Raw genomic sequence first — 22,768 nt, 5'->3', positions numbered from 1 at the left:
CCCCCCCCCCCCCCCCCCCCCCCCCCCCCCCCCCCTTTGGATCCGCTAGTGCTCTGTACTATATCTGCTTGATAAACCAAGATGTATTATTTTATTTTAACCTTAATCCTCATTAATCATCAGGACCATTGTGGTTATTCATGCCAAAATATTTTGCATTCTCATTTACTGTTGTCCAGAATAGTGACTTAGACGTTTGTAACGGTTTGGTCACGAGAAGGGGTATTGATCGATCAACCTAAAATCTTTCATGATTTCCAGATAACTTAATTAAGCACGATGACATTTCTGTTTAGCACAAAAATGGTTTCATGAGCTTTTCAGCTCTAGCCGTTCAGATTATTCAATTAATATATATATATTCATTTATCTTCTGTTATAACATACCAGCACAGGGGCATGTCTATAGTCTTATATTAAAAAATAGCCAGAAATACCAGGGACATATATACATGTATATGTACTATCTTATATAATGTATATGTCCTTGAACATACCCAACGATAATATGAAAAACAATTTTTAAATAAACCCTATATTAACTGGACTATAAAAGATAGGGAAAGAAATTTATAAAATATAGAAGTTATATTTTTTTTTTTTTTGCTATTATATGCGTGTATCCAAAGCAATAAGAAAGTATATATATATAAATGACGCAACGGTGCACGTGGGATCGTAACGGTGAGTAAGGACAAGCGCAATGTTGCCCTATTTATTTGGAACGCTCTTGATATGTACGCCGCACATTATAATTTTGTCGGTCGGTTGTCTCGCACTTTGGAGGTCCTTCGATGCAAATCGTTATTTATCCTTTCTAAATGTAGAAATATCCGGATCTTTGCACAATTTTGCGTTGTGCATGTGTTCTGTTTTCATCATGTAAGGGTCAACTCCGCCTCATGGAAATCAGATAGGTCAAGGTTGGCGACCTCGTCGTTGATTGGTTAAATGACTGTAGTGTCCATGTGATCAGCTTCTGACCTACATGCTGTGTGTATATCAGTTGCAACAGAGATTGAAACCAGCATACTTTATGGTGATAAAATGTAGGAACGACGATTAATGCTAAACTTTTGATAATTTCAAGATGCGTTGTCAGATAACACAACCGAATTCTATAGTTTTAGAAGTGGATGTAGACCCTAAATCGAACGGACAAGAAGTTCTTGAAAAGGTAAGTTGACATTTTTACCTATGATGGAGTCTCTCTCGGAAAAGTAACAGACGAGTTTATATTTCTATAAAAACGATGTAATTTTTGTCCAAAGATGATTTTATTGGTCGATTAATGTATAATTGGTATGTTTTTGGTTCACTACTTACACTCAAATTGTTATCGTTTTCTTTAACACATTTCTGAAATAAACCTCTGGGCTATTGTGATCGATGATCGCCAGGGTCCAAAGTCCAACCTCAAGTTTCACTGGCCTTTTTCTTGTGTATTCAAACAAAGAACGAAGATATTTCACCCCGTTGACAACTCAATTGACTAGATATATAGCATTATAAGAGATCAGTTTAGCATCCATTTAGCCTGTTAATTTATCAATTTTTATTTAACGTTAATTTCAAACTATTGTTTTGTGATCAGCTGGCAGGACACGATCGCGATCAGCTGTAGTGAACGTGTGCTATTTTTAGAAAAATTCTAGCTTAGCAATCTTTCTCTGTATTTACGTGTTCTAGGGTCTACTGTAACAGGCGTCTGCATCTCGTTAAATATTTACACCAAAAAATAACTCCAATCTCTTCTATAGTAAGGGTAAGTTGCATAAATACTAAAAAAAAAACCCAAGCAAACGAGTAATAAATTGACAAATTGAAAATACATATGATTTATAGTAAAATATTTTTTTGGGAACTAACTTATAATTACATTTGGCCAAAAAACTGCCCATGTCCATCTGTTAAAAACAACATATGTTTGTAACGTCAGTCTACTGTCTACATATTGTATAGACTGGAGGTCAATCTGATTTAGCTAGGTATTTAGAGTATAACCAAACTTTAATTTACTGTCACAGCATGCGCAGAGAGCAATATATAACGGTCAGTGTCTTAAAATATAAGATGTATTTTGGTGAGGGTAAAAAAAGACAAAAGTAGCGAGCCTTGGCGAGCCACTTTTGTCTTTCTGTCCTGAGCCAAAAATACAACTTATATACTTATATTTTAAGACACTGACCATGTATTCTATTTATCCTGCAACAGTCACCAAAAATAATCATTTTGAAGTGAAATGGTATCAACAATAATCCAAATATGTTCACCTTTTAAACACAGTTTCACTTAGTAGTAGGCTAGTTGAATTGAAGCATGTGCTAAGATTCCAAAATACATCTGTTTGCCATCACTGGTCACTGCCGTATACAGCAAAAATATATATGGTGGGTGTATTTTGACATTAATTTTGGGTATGTCTTATTCTGCGGACAAACATTTACCCGTCACCTCCCTCAAAATATCAAAGAAAAAAGAAGGAAAGCTGATGGATAGCAAAAAGATCCTATAAGGAATGGGGGGGGGGGGGGGGGGGGGGGGAGACTGTTAAATTATGTTGGTTGTAATTTTCTTCAAGTAGAGAACATGTACACAAAAAGAAAATTCTACAGTTGTATACATACTAAAAGGGTTCCCACAATATTTTCTTTTTATCATATGAACGATACAGTTGTGGGCTTGTAAAGGCATACTCTTTTCTAACCCTCTTAAATCGGAATTCTACACCAGCACCATGGCCAGCTGTGAGAATAAAAGAAAATTTGAAATTCCTCTTTGGGAATAATAAATTTATACCATTTAATATATTTTCAATATTGTAGGTTTGCCAGCAGCTTGGTATCGTGGAACAAGATTACTTTGGACTCCAGTTCCATGGTGCTAAAGGTGAACTTTTGTGGCTGAACAGCAGGAACCCAGTTTGTAAGCAAGTGAATGGACCTGTTCCATACAGGTTCCAGCTCCGGGTCAAGTTTTATGTTCAACCTCATATGCTTCTGCAGGAAGAATGCAGGTAATTTTACATCAAAATTTGTGTTAATTTATTAATACTTTATACAGATACACAGTTATTATCATGAAAATGTGTCACTTTTATACAATATATACATGTACTATACAAATGTTCATTCTTGAGTTCTGATATGAAACTCAGCTTGTCCATATACTTTGAAATATGTTTTTAGACAAGTTGTTATACCATGTCATGTTTTAGAGCCATCATTTTGATTAAGTTTGTTCATGAAGTAAAATACCTTCATAAAGAGACTTTAAACATTATGTCAGATTGGTGGAATAAAATTGAGAAGCACTTTCTTTTGTAAATAACTGAAGTTCAATAGTATGAAAATTAAAAAAAAAAAAGAATTCTGATGTTTGTCTTGATATTAAATTAAATGAGTAAAAGAATTATGATATCAAACTATTTGGCAATTGATCTGAACTTAAAATTACTGTTTTTGACCAAAATTGATTTATTAATTACGGTAAACCTCCGGTTAGTTTGAACACGTAGATAGTTCGAACACACATTTTTTTCAAGAAAAACAATATTTTTTATATTAGCTACTAATAGTTCGAACTCTGGTTGTTTATAACTGCCACTATTTCGGATAGTTCGAACTTGTCAAATTAAGAACGTAAAATAAGATTTTTTTCGGCAACTCCATTGAAAGCTCGCGACAACCCGGTCCCGATGACCGGCCCAGAAAAAAATGCCAAGACTTAAATTTGATCAACAGGCACCTTTAGGTTATTAGGTTGTATGCTTGATCATTAGAATGCGTCTGTGATTTAATATATGCCACATATTTAAGCGTTAATTCAGTTTTTTTTTACATTGCAAAATACACCACGCACGAGACAGCTGATTGCAAATTTAGGCCCCGACAATGTATAAATAACATGCGATATTTGTATTCGCGGTGGTTATAGCAAACTAAGAAATCATCCGTGTATTTTCAAATATAGTGTTGCATTATGATTATTTAATTGTGACTGGACATCTCTTAATTATTGCCAATCAAGGTATTACCTGAAAACCTGCGACCTCACGCTAGGTAAGCAGGCCACGAGAGGTGTCGCTTGCGGTAAAGTTGAAAAGATCGGCCGCCGGGTCATGCTGAGTGACGTGATCAGCATTCATATCCAGTCAAAACAATCCACAGGTGTCCCAATTAGTGATGGATAATTTTGTAGGTATCAAATTAAATATATGTTTGGTAGATAATACGACTGGGCATATTAATTTAAAAGCAGACATGTTGATGTTCTGACCTAATTGTATCAACATATATCGCCTATTTTTACAATAGTGCTTTCGTAAATGCAACAAGTTATGTAGACTATGCTTTCGATGTTTTAAGAGACCATTTATTACAATAATAAAGCGATAGTTTCTGATTCAGATCAAAAGATATAGCCATCCGGAGATTATACTGTAAAAATGTTTAACTTTTGTGTCACAAATGAAACGTGTACTGTATTGTTTTGGGGCCCGGCCTACAGGATACATTGCCCGAGCAGCTTCGCGCAATTACCATCATAATTATCACGAAATGAAGAACGTTTAACGATCAATTGACATTGAATTAAATAAAATACTATCATTTTACTTAATTATAAATGTGCCATTGTTCAGGCCGCCGTTGTTACGTATCAGATTTACAATGGATGTGTATGTGTCTAATGATTTTACTTTGCCGAGATTTTTGTCGATATAGACTCGTGCTTATTTTCTGAAGCATAATTTCGAATAATTCGAACAGGCCCGTCAATATTTATTTAATTTTGTTCGAACTAACTGGAGGTTTACCGTATGTTTACCGTGTTCAACCTTGTCATATGATCCATCCTACTTGTATCATTGTCACTTGCCAAAAGACTCTGGGTCATGGAATAGTCCCAGTAGCATATATGTATGTGATGAGGGATATCAATAATATACTTTTGACCTACTTAAATTGTCACAAGGGTCATATAGTAAGAGCCCAACATATGAGTGATGTATGTAGTCCAATGGGCTTCTTGTTTATGAAGAAATTGTGGCAACATACATATACTATATAACCATAGCATATTACTTCTATAGGTTTTACCTTTTAGTTTTACTGTACAATACATTCTTCATGTAGAATTATGATCGTCATATATGATTGGCCATTTAAATAGAAGTTGTTGAACTTTAGACTTTGGACTTTCAAGTTTGTAATATTTTGTTGAACTTTGGACTGTGAAAGGAATATTGATAACAACCTCAATTGTTTATCAGTTGTGGATTTGACTTTGAATGACCACTCGCCATGATAAGGTTAAATTGCTAATTTAAAAAAAAAATCTGGTCGGATTTTTAAAGAAGTTTTTATAGATATATATATACACATTCTGTAGAAACTTTCAGGATCAATAATGTGAAATGTTGACATCCAATCAAGTATTCACCTGGCATAACATGTCAATAGACACCTACATAAGATATCTGGACTTTGACCCCACACTCAAACAATGCAGTAAAAAATTCAGTGTATACATATACCTATGTGACTCAGACTCAGCTGGTTTGCCCAAAGGCTGCTTTCTCACACAGGGAATGTGAAGTTAACAAACAAAGGTGACCTTAAACTTTATAGAAGCACATGTAGAAGATTTCAATTTAGGTCCAAAAGTCAATTCCCCAGCTATAAATATCAGATTCAGACAAGTTTGTATCTTGAACACATTGACATCAGTTAATAAGGTCATTAACTGAATTTAATGGAGGATGAACCAATGTCATTGATCTATATACCATAGGTGATTCCAGTCAATCAATACCATAGCCTTAATCATCATTTCTGTAGCTGTATATATGTGACCTATATAGCTACATAAGTATAAACAGGATCTAAAAATTCGGTTAGATTTTCTGCACGCAAATGCAATACAATACGCCTTATAAAAACACAAGTGTCATGTGACCACAAACACTTGGATGATTTTTCTTTATGATTTATTTCTCTTGACAATTAAGCCTTCTATCACAATGATAAATACATACATGTGTAAATAGTATGCAATATTTACAATGATGTTTACTGTCCATTTCATTGGGTTAAATATGTGTTGTGTTGTTAAACTCTGTAAAGCCTAAACAGTTGTCACAGTTATCTAGGATTTAAGTCTTTGATATTGGTTAATATATTCTGTTGTCCTATTTAAAGGCTGGTGTATTTAAGGTCATGCACACCTCTGACTCATACTTTGTTATTGTAAACATGCAGCTCCTGGTGTGAATCTTAAGTCATCACTGAAGATTTTAGATATGTTATTTTGTGTTTGGACATCTAGCTAGTATACAATATATATAAGTTATAAATCTCTGTGGAATATATATATGATGGTTCAACAAGGTACAACTGGTAGCTGCATTTGATCAATATATTTGATTTGTTTAATGTATAAGTTTGCTTGATATATTATGTGTGTATTGAATTGATGTGGAATGTTATAGAGTAACATCAGTCGATGAACATCTTTCATGACTTCAGTTGATAACATATGGTGTATACATATTATCAAGGTATCTGTTGTACTGATTAGAAATTAAAATATCTATATGATCATATGAAAATTATGGAGAATGCCATTTTTGCTGATAATGGTACATATATAAATATGCTGTCGACATTGGGTGGTCGGGTGACACAGTTGAACTTGCCATTAACCTAGATGGCTGGGGTTCAATTCCCCAATTGAAGGTGAAAAGGTATATTTACAGGCCCCATGGGGTCACCAGTCCGACCATGTGCTCTGGTAATCCGGTTTCCTCTCACACTAAGACCTCTTGTACGCTTCCATCTTCTGATTTATATCAATTGGTATTGTTTCGCAAATGTTGTAAAATCCACTACAAACCAATTAACACACAATGCCATGTCAGGATGTCAAGTTCTTTATAAATTACAACTATGTTAAATTTATTGTCCTGTACATAAATTCTGATTGCATTTTGCAGTATTTAACCAAGTCTGCTTTTGTCTATTAATGATTATACTGTAATAAATGGTAATTCAGTTGGCTTTCAGAGGCAAGCAGTTGTTTGGGACAGATCTAGAAAGATCTTAGAATTATTACACAGTGATAATGCTATATATAGATGTGGTTTAATTATATAAGCGGGGCCGCGGTGGCCGAGTGGTTAAGGTGTCCCGACACTTTAACACTAGCCCTCCACCTCTGGGTTGCGAGTTTGAAACCTACGTGGGGCAGCATGTTGCCAGGTACTGACCGTAGGCCGGTGGTTTTTCTCTGGGTACTCTGGCTTTCCTCCACCTCCAAAACCTGGTACGTCCTTAAATGACCCTGGCTTTAAATAGGACGTTAAACAAAAACAAACAAACCAAATATATAAGCTTTTTGACAAAAAAGGCAATTTCATACCGCATACATCAACAAACTACCTGGTATCTTATCTAAAAAAAATTCTATTTAAATGTGTTGATGATAATAATGTATACAAGATACATTCTTTTGTTTTTGACATTGTGATCATGAAGTATCCTCAGCCAACCATCTGAGGAGAACTATGTGAAGACTTTTGATTGTTGAGAGAAATTTGAAACAAGAATCAACAAGTTGTTTTAGAAGGATTTACTAAGAACAGAAAACATCACTAGTTGTCAGACTACAGAGTGTAGGTAGGCCTAGCTTATAGAATGATCTGGATTAGGCAGGGCCAAGAAAATATAAAATACAATACTTTCTAAGAAAAGTGGGTTTCCGGAGTCCCAAATCTTGTTTCTAGATATTCCTTGATCTCGGTCGTACATGTATTATTGCAAGTAATGCTCATGACTCTGCCAGTTATTTATAGTCGGTCATAGCATTTTTTTAGTGCTGAATTTTACATTTTTATTCAGTTTTAAAATCACACCTGTAATTTACAACAATAATTTTTTTGGGAATTTCCATTGTGTGTAAAATTAGAACCACCTATGGATGATGTCATGTATATATATATATATTACTTTTGGATTTTCCAATGTGATTATGTCATTACTGTATGTACGTAGGCTACTGTACATGTGATGTGATCATGACCATGTTCAAATTTTTATGTAAATGTTTACAAAAGCATCCTGTGAATATTTATTTTTTCAATGCATTTGGTTGTGAAAAAATGGTTATTTTGATAGGGCATGTCATTAAATTTTTTTTAGTTAATTGTATATTATAAGTGTCATGATTTTTGATGAGTTTGTGTTACAAGTGACATGCATGAATGACTACACTCTGGGCATGCCTGAGATCAGTCGCTATTTTTACATGTGATGCATCATGACCAATTCATATTCCTACAATAGGTAGAAGAAGCCATTCATAGTTTTAAGTCATTCACCTGTAAATTTTCCAAGTTTTGGTGCCGTTAATCTACATTATAAATCTATATGTCCTGGATCGAAGTGTAGTGCTGTGTATCGTCACCTGTAGGTAGATATATAGGTGACGCGTAGCATGTACTCCAGGCGTTACTATATACAGTATACAGTGGTCCCCCTATTTACGACCACTCTCAAGAACGACCACTCCCTGTATGCGACCAAGTTTCGCGTTCACCGACGTTTTCCAACGATAAATTACCCCTTCTAAACGACCACCCCGCTAACCCGACCAACGACCGCTTAATCATGTCCCAAAAACGTGAAATGTACTTTGGTATCCCTCTCGTGAACGACCAAGATTTTTGCAAAGTTTCATTAAGAAATTCAAATTATAGAATAATCAATAATAAAAGCGTGTAACGTCCAGCTCATTGAAATTCGTGGACCCAGGTAAAATTTGACACATTGGATTGACAGGTTGTTTACACTGCGATAGCCAGCTAGTGAGCTGTTTTGTCCACCGATGTTTTTACAAACAAGATAATTACTCCTACCTTTTGTAGACAAATGGTTTGTTGTGATTTTCACAAATTTAATATATTGTCGAATCTGTATACAATGTATCCATTATACAAAGCTATTATTAAATTGTACGTACAACGTAGGCCTACAGTATACGAAGCTAGACACCAGTATATACCAGATAGTTAGATACACAATAAATTATATGCGTAGTTTTCACTACCTTGTGACCTTAAGCTTGACATGCTTGAATAGTTATATAATTATCTTTTTAAAAAAAAACATATTGATTTGTACTTTTTAAAAAAAATAATAATCTCATCAGCAATTGCATCATTCAACATGTACACTCAGGTATTTTTTCGACCATTCACCAACCTTGATACTTGCTGTGTTTTTTGAAGTCATGCTTTTTGATTTGACAATTTAAATTTCTATTTTTCATTTATCTTGCGAAATTTGATACAGGAATGTGTGGGCAGGTAGACAGATACATATATTGTTTGGGTAGACAGATACATATATTGTTTGGGTAGACAGATACATATATTGTTTGGGTAGACAGATACATATATTGTTTGGGTAGACAGATACATATATTGTTTGGGTAGACAGATACATATATTGTTTGGGTAGACAGATACATATATTGTTTGGGTAGACAGATACATGCGTAGACAGATACATATATTGTTTGGGTAGACAGATACATATATTGTTTGGGTAGACAGATACATGGGTAGACAGATACATATATTGTTTGGGTAGACAGATACATATATTGTTTGGGTAGACAGATACATATATTGTTTGGGTAGACAGATACATATATTGTTTGGGTAGACAGATACATGGGTAGACAGATACATATATTGTTTGGGTAGACAGATACATATATTGTTTCACTAAGTGGTAATCTTCATTCTCTGTCTTATTTTTAATGTAGTTAGTTCAATTGAGTTAGATATTATTTTGATTATAATTAGTAAAGATATAAATTTATATACATGTATCAGTTGTTTTGGATATACTAACATTTATATAAGTTAGGTAGATTTTCATTAACGATTCTAATGTTTATAAGGGAGATATGTCCACATCACACATGTAGTGAATAGCATGTTTAGGAATTGAACCTTGAGCTCCCTATTCAATAAGTCTTCTATATTCCAGCCTTTTTGTAAAAAAAAACCCCAAAAAACCTGCCTGTGCTAAATACATGTGCTAAATACATATATGTATATCAGGTATAACTCTGGTATGTTACCATATTCATTATCATATTCACAAATACATATTTACTGTCTCTAATTAAAACTATATGATGTATGGCCATATAATACTTCTAATTACCAGTTTCCACAGATTTCCATGGCAAATGATGTATATTTGATGCAAACTTATAGTTAGAAACAGTCTGGCAATTCAAAAAGTATGGTGTGAGTATATATATATAGCTAGCAATTCAGAAACTTATGGCGTAAGTCTATCGGACATAATTTATACAAGTTCATAATTATTGCATTGTTCTTACAGACACCTGTTCTACCAACAAGTGATACAAGAGTTGAGGAGTGGGAAACTCCATGTAAGTGATGAGGCTCATTTGGTGCAGATTGCCTCCCTTTGTGCCCAGGTCGAGTTAGGAGACCAGACAGACAATCCTATGTTGCTGCAGCTGTATGAGAAAATTCTGGAGGGTTTGACCCCTGACCCCACTAGTGACCTGGTCAGAGAAGTCGCGATAGGTCATGAGAATCTATTGAGGGTAACCAAAGCACAGGCAGAGTATCGCATGCTACAAGAAGCTTCCCTGATACCAAACTATGGAACAGAGTACCACGAGGCAAAGTATATGTCGGGCAGCACCGTCCATGTAGGTGTCGGACCAGAGGGCATTTTCTTATACGATCTCAACAATGAGTTTGAAAAGTAAGTACATGTACATATTGTATTGGGTTATTTTACCTGAGCTTGTTTCTTTCACTTTGAAGAATCTATAAAAAATTGTGCGTGAATAAAGAGATTATCCAGTGAATAAAATTTGTTATAACTGAAACTTAATGAATTGAAATTGAAGGTATTTAATTATATTAAAACAAATTTTTTAATATTATACTACAAATCATAAGATACTCAATTTTAGTTACATTATGTCAGTTGATGTGACAGGGCTTGATATGAAGACTACATCATGTACAGTTAATAGAATTTGATGAAAAGTGGCACTTTATGTTTTTTTTTTTTTTTTATTCATTTTAATTTTTTTACAAGGCATACAATAACATACATATATACATATGGGGAAGCATTACATATAATATATACTTTACATCAACATAACATTCTCCCTGGTGGTATAAAAAATATATTATGATATACAAAATGTATTAGATTAACTAAATGAGGTAGTTGGATTTATTATTAAAGTATACTGACTTTATCTTTGATTGAAACGTTATAGAATAGCAAAGAATGTAATAGACTGGAATAAGGATGGAGATTTGGAGGGAGGGGGGAGGGGGAACAACAACAACAAAGACAAAATGAGCAAATAACAAAAACAAAGTATTATAGTAAGTGAACAAGATGTGATTTATTGCTACACCCAAATTACCTTTGTACTGGTGACAATGGATGTAAGTGACAAATTGGTTGTCTATACATAAAAATGTACAAAAGTTTGTAATAGGTAATTCATAATTAATTAGTATGTATAGCTGTATATACACATGTTTGTGTACAGAGCTGACCGAGATAATACACAGTGTATAGTGGCACATACAGTATGTTGATATCCAGCTCCTAGATAGAGTCTGAATACATGTTATCAAGTACAAATGTAGGTTCATTGGTCAGAAAAACAAGATAATTTTCTACATAGCATATATACACGCCAACTCACTCACTGACCCTACGACCAGTGTGTTTAGCCTTGAGGTCTGTCTGATGGGTTTATTGATGGACTTTGGACTGGTCATTGGTAAACACATACACTGTACTGGTCATTGGTAAACAGGGGTCATTTTAGGATATTGAGTATACAAATGTCAGTAGAAATATATGTTACAGAAAATGTGTAGCTTTATTTTCTTTGCCACTCTGTATATAATTTGAAATAAAATTAATATATGCAAGGTTTTTGTATTACCTTTATACAGATTTTCAATTTGCTATACATGATATATACAAAGTAATGCATTTAAAACTTGTGTTATCATTATTATACACTTTGTCAGGTTCAATTGGATTAAAACCATGTTTTAAAACTTTCTTACTTTGAAATACATTGTACAAGCTACTGTCAGTTGGATGGAATGATGCAACAAGGAAAAGAGTGTGGAGTGTTTATGACATGGGGTGAATATTGCATGGGTGTTTATGGCGAGGCGTATAATGGTGTAGTGTGGCGCCATGGATTGGGGTATTCATAGTGTGGGGTGATCATGTTGTGAGGTATTTATGGTGTGGTATGGAGTATTCATGGTTTGAGATATTTTGGTGTGGGGTATTCATAGTGTGACATGGGGTATTCATAGAGTGGTGTTGGGTATTCATGGTGTGGGGTATTCATGGTGTGGTGTGGGGTATTCATAGTGTGGGATATTTATGGTATGGTGTGGGGTATTTATGGTATGGTGTGGGGTAATTATGGTGTGGTGTGGGGTATATATATATATTCATAGTGTGGGATATTTATGTTATGGTGTGGGGTATTTATGGTATGGTGTGGGGTATTCATGGTGTGGTGTGGGGTATATATATATATTCATAGTGTGGGATATTTATGTTATGGTGTGGGGTATTTATGGTATGGTATGGAGTATTTATGATGTTGGAGTATTTATAGTGTTGGGTATTCATGGTGTGACATGGGTATTGATATTGTGTGGTATTTAAGGTGTGGGTATTCATGATGTGACATGGGTATTGATATTGTGTGGTATTTAAGGTGTGGGTATTCATGGTGTGACATGGGGTTAATAATTCATGGTGTGGGATATGCATGTTGTGGGGTATTCATGATATGGATTTGGGTATTTATGGTGTTGTGTGGGGTATTCATGGTGTAGGATATTTATGGTGTGGCATTGGGTATTTATTGTGTGGTGTGGGATATTCAAGTGGGGTATTTAAGGTGTGGGGTATTCATGGTGTGACATGGGCATGATGGGGTATGTATGGTGTGGAGGCTTCTGATGTTAAATGTAGTGATATGATTGTCGTTCAATTTGTGAAATAGTGGAGTTAAAGAAGTCTTTTATCCTGACAGGTTGGAGTATTCCATGGTGATGAAAGCAATCCATGATAGAAATAAGGTTATCCTGGAAGCATACAACGATGAGGGGGAAACTACCAAGTATGAGTTCAAGTTGGTCAGTACGAGAGCTGCCAATGCTTTGTATCGCTGTATTACAGAAATGAATTCCTTTTTCCGCTGTGATACTGTCCATGATGAGGTCAGCTTACAAGTGAGCCATGATCTCAAGGGGATGCTCGCTTCGATCTTCAGTGATAATACTGCCAGTGGTAAGAATGACATGTCACTGTACCAAAGAAAAGAATTACAATTTTAATTTATGATCAATCCCTTTATTAGATGTGTCTCCTTGTTTAACAGATTTTATTTACAAGGGTGAAATCTGCAAACAAAATATTGCTTATAATACATAATTGAGAAAATGTCTGTTACATATACTGTTTGGGCCTTAAACAGGTAGCAACATGTGGGCCATGCATAGATACCATATTTATCTAAAATTATGCCCATGCTTGTAATTGGCTGAGCCATATCTTTTGCATTTCAGTGAAAACGAAAACAAGTATTTGTCTGCATTATTACAGGATAAATACAGTTTTTTATTAATAGAAGTCAACTGGCATTATATCTTCTACCTGTAGGTACATTAATTGTACTACAAAAACTCAGTTTGTCTTGAAAACATATACATGGGATTTTAAGATGTAGATAAAAATCACAATTCTGAAGCACGCCAAAATTAAAACATTCTTCATACATATAAGTAACAGTAAGTAATACCAGGAGTAGTAGGAAATGAAAGTTTTTGTAAAATAGGTGTTTTGTTTTTCAGGCCAGAATTATGTATTTGATGTGAAGCAAACCTGTAAAGAAGTGTATGATAGCACTCGGAGAAAACTCCTCAAACAGCAACAGGTACCCATGACACCAGCAGCTAGCCATGAGGACATATTACAGGCAACAGACAACAAGGAAAACTGTGAACAGCAACAATATCAGGTATTTGTTAAAGATGGATGTTATAATAGTAAAGACTGAATAAATACTAAGAACCAGGTTTGAGGAAGGTGAGGTTGGATGGCCGAGGAGGAAGGGTACTCACTGTAATATAAATTAGTGTAAGGAGATCATATGTACAGGTAGGTGCCTAGTGACACTCATTACAACAGATAACTACGTGGATAAATAAGAAAAAATCAAGATAAGATAAAACTTTCATATATCCAATGAAAAAAAACCTTTCATATATCCAATGAAAATTATTACTATTGATGTGGCACAATCCCTCTTAAGATCTTTTGTATTTCATTTACTTTGTGTGAGACTTTAGGGGATGATAGAGTAGAGGATAAGAATTACAAAGTATGGGGCTTTCAAATATAAATTAACAATGAAATACCGTTACGTATAGCAATTACAGTGATAAAAGTGTACCGACAGTCTTTAGTTTCCATCTAATTATGACGAAGAAAAACACCTAAAATAAGGTCAATACTTACAGCAGGATACATTTGTAGACTCTAGACCTTTTACATGGTAAGAGATTTCCTGTCGCAAGTGATAGTGCTGTCTGTGTGATCACCATATCAGTCATACACAGTGAGCTGTGTGTGTACACACACTGATCGTGACTATACACTTGTTTATCCTGTTGAGTATGTAGAGGGGTATATAATGATATCTGATAACCCTTTATTATAATATTTCCGTTTTGGCTGTTTAGTTTTGCCGTATATCATAGTCACACATTTGGGATTTTGAACAAATACTTTATTGTTCCTTTTGTCATGAAGTTGTTCATGAAAAGATACAAATAATACACAAGGGCCTTTCTCTCTTACAGACATTTTCTTGTGCTAAACTGTAACTAGGCAATACAGTAGAATGCCACATAATTAATATAAAAAAAAGGAGATTTTTGTTTGACACATGTTTCAGATTTGTGATTTGACTTAATCTTAAACTGTTAAATGTCAAAAGTAAAAAAAGAAACCTGGTTCTGGAAAGAAAGTTAATTTCAATTTATGTTTGTAATAAATATGTACTTCCTGCTCTGCTTCAGATGTTGAAGGAGAAATTGGAGACAATCCAGGACTCGTTTGTATGTAAAGTGTGTATGGACAATGGGATCTCTACAGTGCTGTGTCCGTGTGGTCACATGGTGTGTTGTAATGACTGTGCATCTCAGCTGGCGGAGTGCCCGCTGTGCAGGACTTCTATACAGACTGTGCAACCTGTTTATCTCCCGACAGCTTTCTCGATGAAAACGTGACGATTGTGTCATGGGGAGAGGGGAGGTTTTAGCTGTCATGACAAGAAAGACTTGTAAGAATGCATTACTGATGAACAAGAACCAGTAGTTCTGATTTTCATGAGATTGTGACACCAGCAGTTATCCTGAGTTTTGGATGGATACTGTTTATGAAGGTTGTATTTGGTCATGATGGCTAGACAGAGACGATTATCGGGATTGTGCATTTGACTTCACATAAATCATGATCAGTCATTAACATTATTATATTTTTACATGTTGGAACTCTCTTGTCTCATCATTAATTGTCAAAGTTTTGCCATTGTTCATCATCTAGTTCTGCCAGCAAAAGTTTACAAAAATATCAAACTTTTCATGTTTTAAATATGTGTGACCCCAGTGTACTTAGAAAGCAATAACTAACATACACCATCTGTTCATAGATATTTACTATTGAATGTTTTACATGGATAAATTCTAAAATATTGAAAAGTTTCAAAAAACATCTGTAAATATGTTTCCATTTATTTAAGTATACTTCACCTTGACATTTTTTTCTCATCCATGTTTGTCTAATATTTAAACATTGCTTTGATAAAAAAACATTTTATCATCAAATTTGTCCTCCAAAAAAAGCAATTTTGAACATATCTGCCCTACATAGATGAAAAGTATCACAAACACATTAGTATTGATGTGAGAAGATATATTTGATAATTTGCTAACATAGACTTTTTGTGTTTTCCATAGTCACTCCAGTTGTGTTAAGTTCAGAGAGCTGCATATTTTGAAACAGGATTGATCAGTCTTTTTAAATTCAATGATTTAGTCTTCATCAGGCTTTCAAGTATAAATCGGTAGGTAATGTTGGTGAACCCTTTTATCATTTAATAATTTTTGCAGTAGGTTCATGCTGAGGTCATTGTTTATTTTGCATAGCTCTGCAGCTATACAGTACGTGTTATTTACAATGTAAATTTTACATGGCCTTCCTCTTTCTATGAATAAAAACATTCCTGAGATATCTATAATTGTGACAGCATTCTGCGATTTGTTACTTAGGACTTTCTACAACGAGTAGGATATTCAAACTGTATTAAATGGCATTTGTTTAAAATTGAGTAATTTTATAAAACACCTGTGATATTCGTTTAAAAATGTTTTATGTGGTATATGCTGTAGTGCTTTTGTTTCATGAGGTCATAGTTTTGATATTTACACTATGGGTTATTCCCCCTGACAGACACTATCAAAATTGCAACAAATTCACAGGGGATTTGATAGTTTTTTTTCATGCCTCAAAAATAGGTCATGTCATGGTATTCTGAATGATAAGGATATAAATTTTCCTGATGCAACTGGCAAATTATCTTGTCTAAGTGAAAACATTGATTTTTTGGTAGAAGTACTGAAGTTTTCCTATTGGTTAATTATTTTTGTGCATTAATTATTTAACATTGTATCTAAGTATTTGTTAATGGAAAGAAAATCCGTTTTCAGTGCCTTTGATAAACTTAACGCAATTTTCCTTTTTCTTAGAAGGCAGTAAGAAATACAATTTACAGCATATATCTCGCCTAGATATCAATACCAGCACTTTTGATCACTGCAGTTTTCTTTTAATCTGTACTTTTATGAAGATTGTAGACTTGTTTGTATATACAGTATATGTAGTTTGTGGAATGAAGAAACACTTCCTCCCACAAGAATGGTCATAACAGCCCCACTTTTCATGTCCTAGGACAGGATATGACTTTATTCATTGATACATTTGTACAGTAAATTTGTGATAGAAAACTGCCTTGCATATATATATGTTTTTGTCATTTGTTCATTTTACTTTGTTTATTGCAACAATTGTGTGTCATTTGTACATATTACCACTTATACTTTATTTTAATTTCAACTTTTCACCATTTCAAAATTTTATAAATAATTATTTATTGAAATCGTAAAAATGATATCAATGTGCCATAAATGTAAAAAAAGACTATGTAATATAAACCAACAAACCGTGTTATGATATACATTGTGTGTTTGTATGCACCATTAATTCTGAATTACTGAGATAATGCAACACACTGTTGGTAAAAGTTTGTAGATCTTAACATTTTATTTCTACTTCAACTTGTGGGAAATTAAAGAATACATGAACATGTAGGATAATTTCTACAACCACAAAAACCAAGAATTGAACATTTGTTGCTACATGTACTCCAATAAAGTTATACTGGACAGAAACGTATGACAGGGCCTTACATACATTAACGTCAAGTAAAATGGACCAACCAACAATCTCTTCTTTACGGTGTTGTAAAAATGAACATTTCATTTGCTCAGTGTTGCCAACTTCCTGGATTCCATCATGTCAACCAGATATTGGCGACATCATGACCTAAAATCATTGGAAATGCTGGAATTGCCTGATATTTCATTGCTATTGATCAGAGAAGTGCAATTTTAAAATGATCAACAAGATGTTAAAACATTCTGAACTTCATCTTAATACCTACACTACCAATGATCCAAACTCCCTTGCTTTTGAAGGTGTTAACCAGATAACTGATGGGTGGAGGTTGGCAACACATGGCTAAATGAGTTACCAGTAGTGTGTACACACTGAATTTTATGTACAATTTGCCTGAATACACTGAATTTTGTGTACAATTCGCTTAAATATGCTGTATTTTGTGTACAATTTGCCTAAATTCACTGTACAGTATTTTGTGTATATTTTTCTTAAAAGTTCAGTTTTTGTGCACAATTTGCCTAAATACACTGTATTTTGTGTACAACTTGCCTAATTTCACTGTTTTTTTTGTGTATACTTTGCCTAAATACCCTGTATTTTGCTTACAAATTGCTAAAATTCACTGTATTTTGTCTACAATTTGCCTAAATTCACTGTATTTTGTCTACAATTTGCCTAAGTTTACTGTTTTTTTTGTGTATAGCTTGCTTAAATACACTGTATTTTGTATACAATTTGCATAAGTTGAGGTTATGGTACAATCATCAACTTCACATGTAGAATATATACACTAATATACAATGTTTATTTTTCTTATGCCATACTGTGGCGTCCGTCTGTCAGTCAACAACTACCTTGTGAACACAATATTCGACAGTAACTTACAGAGCTATTGCCCTTTGTAATAATATTATTATTGGACCTTATGAATATGATAGCTCGAGTGAATATCAACCAAATTTGATGAAACTTTGTATACAGCCATATATTGACAAGATCTTGGACAAGTTCAAAAATGGAAATTATTCGACTAACTTACAGAGTTATTTCCCTTTGTAATAATATCATTTTTGGACCTTGTGAACTTTGTATGTAGCCATATATCGACAAGATCTTGGATGAGCTTGAAAATGGTAGTTATTCAACAGTAATATACAGCGGTATAGCCTTTTGTAATAATATTATTATTAACATTAATAACATTGATTAGCTCATCTGGCCCAAAGGGTAAATCTATTAAAAATGCTACTTGTCCTGAAAAAAACTAAATGGATTTTGGTGAAATCTGGTCAGAAGAATTATTTGGCAATGTTGTTTGTTGAACCTGGACACCCTTGGGGCAGGAGAAAGGGGGCCCAATTAGAGAAATGTAAAAAAAAAAAAAATTTTTTTTTAAAATACTCTTTCTTTTTCAAGAGTGACAGGATTTAGTCAACCTGTAGTTTAAGCCACTGTTGGGAGAGTCAGTTCAAAAGTAGGAAAATATTTAAATTTAACTTAAAATCATAGTATTTTGCTGTACTTACTGAAATATCCAGGCGAGCGATGCAGGCCCTCTGGGCCTCTTGTTTAAAACTTGAATCAAACAAAGTATAAATACCAATCTGGGCTCGGTTGTAATCAGTCATGGATGATGCGACACAAATTGTTCTTTGATTTGATCATTGCTACCAACACATACCTTCCTGAGGTTCTAAATTATCATTAACGGATAGTCAACCATTTTACAGCAGTTTTGTTTTATAAATGAATTAAAATACCAATGAAGTTATGGATATATTGGAACAGCTTAGTCCTAATATATCATTTACAGAGCCATATTGATGTGTTACCGAACTCTCAATATTTTAATTGTTGATCCGTGATGAATAATTTATTGGTTTTTTGTTGTTATTTAATTCACAACTGTTTTTACATGTCAGTGTGCTTGGTTAAAAGAAACTTTAACATTATTTTATTTGACTAAGCACTAGATTTCAAAATGTCAAACTTGACTTGAATGCATCTAGCGAAAAATAAGTGAAATTTGAAATTGGTATTGATGTTACTTAGACATATTGATAATAAGAATTGTATTTTATTGTTTGGGATGTTAATTCTGAATTTCTCATTAGTGACTTCAGAAAATTGTCATGTTTAAATTTACCTATGTTGACCAAAGTTCAACCACAAAACATGAAAGATAGGCTGCTTCTGTAGATATTATTGCATTTATTTTTTAAGTGTTTATTTTCTGACAATTATGACACAATTTTAAAGAGAAAATAAAATATTTCCAGTTTTGATGCTCTTACCGGTAACATACATATTGAAGAAGTAAACTTACTTCAGTAACTAATGCCGTCATTGAAAGTTAATTATATAAACAAATGTTCAATGTTTTTTATTTGTTTGACGGTAAATTGGACTTATGTTACGCTTGTGCTATTTTGAAGAAAATGCTAATGTTTTGCACCATTTCAGTGTCGGATTCAGGTTTCAGATGTTTTGAAGTTTAAAAAAAAAGTTGAAATTAAGATCATTCGCATTTCATAATTCGAAATATATAAATATTTTTCTTTTTCAATATAATTACTATCAGATTTTTATTATAGTATGGGAAGGAATTTTATGGTTGACATGGTCAAAATACTTATTAAGCAAGAGTCCAAGGCAGTGACATTTTGAATGTAAAAGTTTATTATGAACATTATAATCGTGACTTTTCTTGCTAAGCTGTTCATCATTCCATGCCATAGAAACTCAGTACTACATATCATCAACAATGTACTTTACAATTATGTGTAATCATTTACTTAATTACATTCCAGCATTCGTACCAGATATAACAAGTTAACTAAATAATGTTTGCATAGTGATGTGTGTTCTGTACTCTGAATAGTAAATTCAGACAAATAACTGTACGAAAAAAAATGCCTATGTTTCAATTTAATTCATTTGTTCAGATAGAAACAGGGTAATGAGCCTCTCTATTACACAATATGCTATGCTAATTTAAATGTCCTGAACAGGGGAAAACTAATGTAGACTTTAATTTCTTGTGAGAACAACCAGATACTTAAAATAACTGTTAAATTGTTTAGGAAATCATCTGTTTGAAGGGCTAATCTTATCCATTTTTGAGGATATTGATCTTGTTTATCTGTAAACAGAATATTTTAATCTAAAAAGCATTGAGATATCTGTAATTTTAAGAAAGACAATCATATCCAAAGGGGTTTTTATTGAGATGTGGTTCATTTATTGGTGTTAATTCGAATAAATTAAACTAGACAGAAATGAGGTGCTATTTGTACTGTGTAATATTTGTCTGTTTTGTGAAGCAGTCATTCTGTGAGGTGTTACAGAATACTGATAGTTGATGTATAATAGCATCAGCTATTGAAGGTGAAGTTGTTTTCAGGGACACAAGTTATATGTTAATAAGAAAGAGAAATGTTGAAATGTGATGTGTTAATTTATCTTTTTTAAGAAATCATTGTTGAGTAGATGTTTGTCTTTCACTTCTTATTGAAGTATTTGGTGAACATAGTAAGAAATGTAGATAATTTAAAAACGAGAAAAAAGACAAAAAATAAAACATAACAATATATTAGTGTCTATGTTTTCTTTCTTTGCGGAGACCTCTGATTTAATCATACTTTTTCATCCTCCATTTGTGCTCTGATTTAATCATACTTTTTATACCCCCGCAACAAAGTTAGGCACATTTTGCCCGGACAACTCCTCCTAAACCGAAGGGCCGATTCCAATGAAACTTCACACACATATTAATGATCATGTGTAGATGTGCACGCCACTTTCTTTTTCTCAAAATTATGGTCACTATAAACAGGTTTTCCGATAAGAACCATAACTTTCAGTTTGTCCGGACAACTGGCACTGGTCACTACATTACTGGGTTATCTTAGTTAGCCTCTAATTAACAGTTCCAATTCACCATTGACTCGTGCAGATTGCGGGGGTATTAGTCAGCCATCCTGGCGACAGTTCTAGTTCATCCTCCATCTGATGATGGTGAGCTGTTCAAATCACAACATCCTTAAATAATGCCTATCATTCTTTCATAAGAAGTCCTGAATGGATTCACATTTCAAATACCTGGTATAAGTCCTGTTTTGTCTCTAAATGTGCATGTTTAGATCCAAGACTATTTTTTGGTAAACAAAGTGGCCATCTTGGATTTTGAAGGTTGAAGATAGTTTCTCAGAAGGTACAATGGCTTTTTAGGTCACCAGAGACAAAGTCTTAAATGACCAATTCTAATTGTCTTTTGTCTTGACGTGCGTCGTCCGGTCGTAAACAAGTTACATTTTCAACTTCTCATTAAGCAAGAGGCCGAGACCTGAATTGGGCTTATAGCATGTTGGCATGAAGGGCTATCAAGATTGTTCAAATGAATGACCGTGACCTTCATTCAAGATCACAGGGGTCAAATATGCTGAATTCTTTAAATGACTTCTCATTAAGCAAAAAAGACCTGATATTGGGCCTTTAGCATGCTGGGGTGAATGACTATCAAGATTGTTCAAATTTATGACCGCAACCTTCATTCAAGATCATAGGGGTTAAATATATTGAAATATTCAAATGACTTCAGAGACCTGAAATAACTACATATAAATAATTTTAAAATTCCCCTACCGGTGAAACAGAGGGGACTATAAGTTTCCTTCCCAACTGTAAGGAAGTCCATCCGCTCAATTTTCGACACTGTTCTCAGCCATGCTTAAAGATTGGTATGCAACTTGAGTATGAATAGCTACAGATAAAGTTCAACTTACTTCCACTTGACTAATTTTTAGCTCACCTGGACCGAAGGTCCGTCCGTCCGTCCGTCAACATTTGCTTCAAATCACTACTAGTCATCAAGTTCTTATTGGATTTTGCGGGGCCCAATAGGGGAAATTAAGGTTATTCTTTTAAATCGCTACTTGTCATCAAGTTATGAATGGATTTGAACCCAATTTTGTCAGAAATATCCTTGGGGGAAGGGGAACAGATTTTGCATAAATGGTGATTCTGACCCCTGAGGGGCCAAAGGGGCAGGGCCAAATATGGAAAATAGAGGTAATTCCTCTAAATCTCTTCTTGTCATCAAGTTATGAATGGATTTCAACCCA

At 33.9% G+C, this 22,768-nt stretch overlaps 1 protein-coding gene across 1 annotated transcript; it reads left to right on the top strand.

Moving 5' to 3' along the window:
* The first annotated feature begins 976 nt into the window (after window positions 1–976).
* Window positions 977–21,237, top strand: LOC117338665 (E3 ubiquitin-protein ligase MYLIP-B-like). Its single transcript, XM_033900036.1, has 6 exons — window positions 977–1,177; window positions 2,826–3,016; window positions 10,419–10,814; window positions 13,156–13,412; window positions 13,976–14,142; window positions 15,206–21,237. The coding sequence occupies exons 1-6, from the start codon at window positions 1,091–1,093 to the stop codon at window positions 15,413–15,415; spliced, it is 1,308 nt and encodes a 435-aa protein (XP_033755927.1). The 5' UTR covers window positions 977–1,090; the 3' UTR covers window positions 15,416–21,237.
* The last annotated feature ends 1,531 nt before the right edge of the window (window positions 21,238–22,768 follow it).

This window comes from Pecten maximus, chromosome 11, assembly GCF_902652985.1.
Source record: "Pecten maximus chromosome 11, xPecMax1.1, whole genome shotgun sequence".
NCBI classification, from domain to species: Eukaryota; Metazoa; Mollusca; class Bivalvia; order Pectinida; family Pectinidae; genus Pecten; species Pecten maximus.
This window is presented reverse-complemented; position numbering and strand designations above follow the sequence as displayed.

Excerpts from the sequence above, each read along its gene's own strand:
- LOC117338665 (XM_033900036.1), top strand. The coding sequence starts at position 1,091 with ATGCGTTGTCAGATAACACAACCGAATTCTATAGTTTTAGAAGTGGAT. Across the intron at positions 13,413-13,975 it reads CAGTGATAATACTGCCAGTG|GCCAGAATTATGTATTTGAT; the intron begins GTAAGAATGACA and ends TTTGTTTTTCAG. Across the intron at positions 14,143-15,205 it reads GTGAACAGCAACAATATCAG|ATGTTGAAGGAGAAATTGGA; the intron begins GTATTTGTTAAA and ends GCTCTGCTTCAG.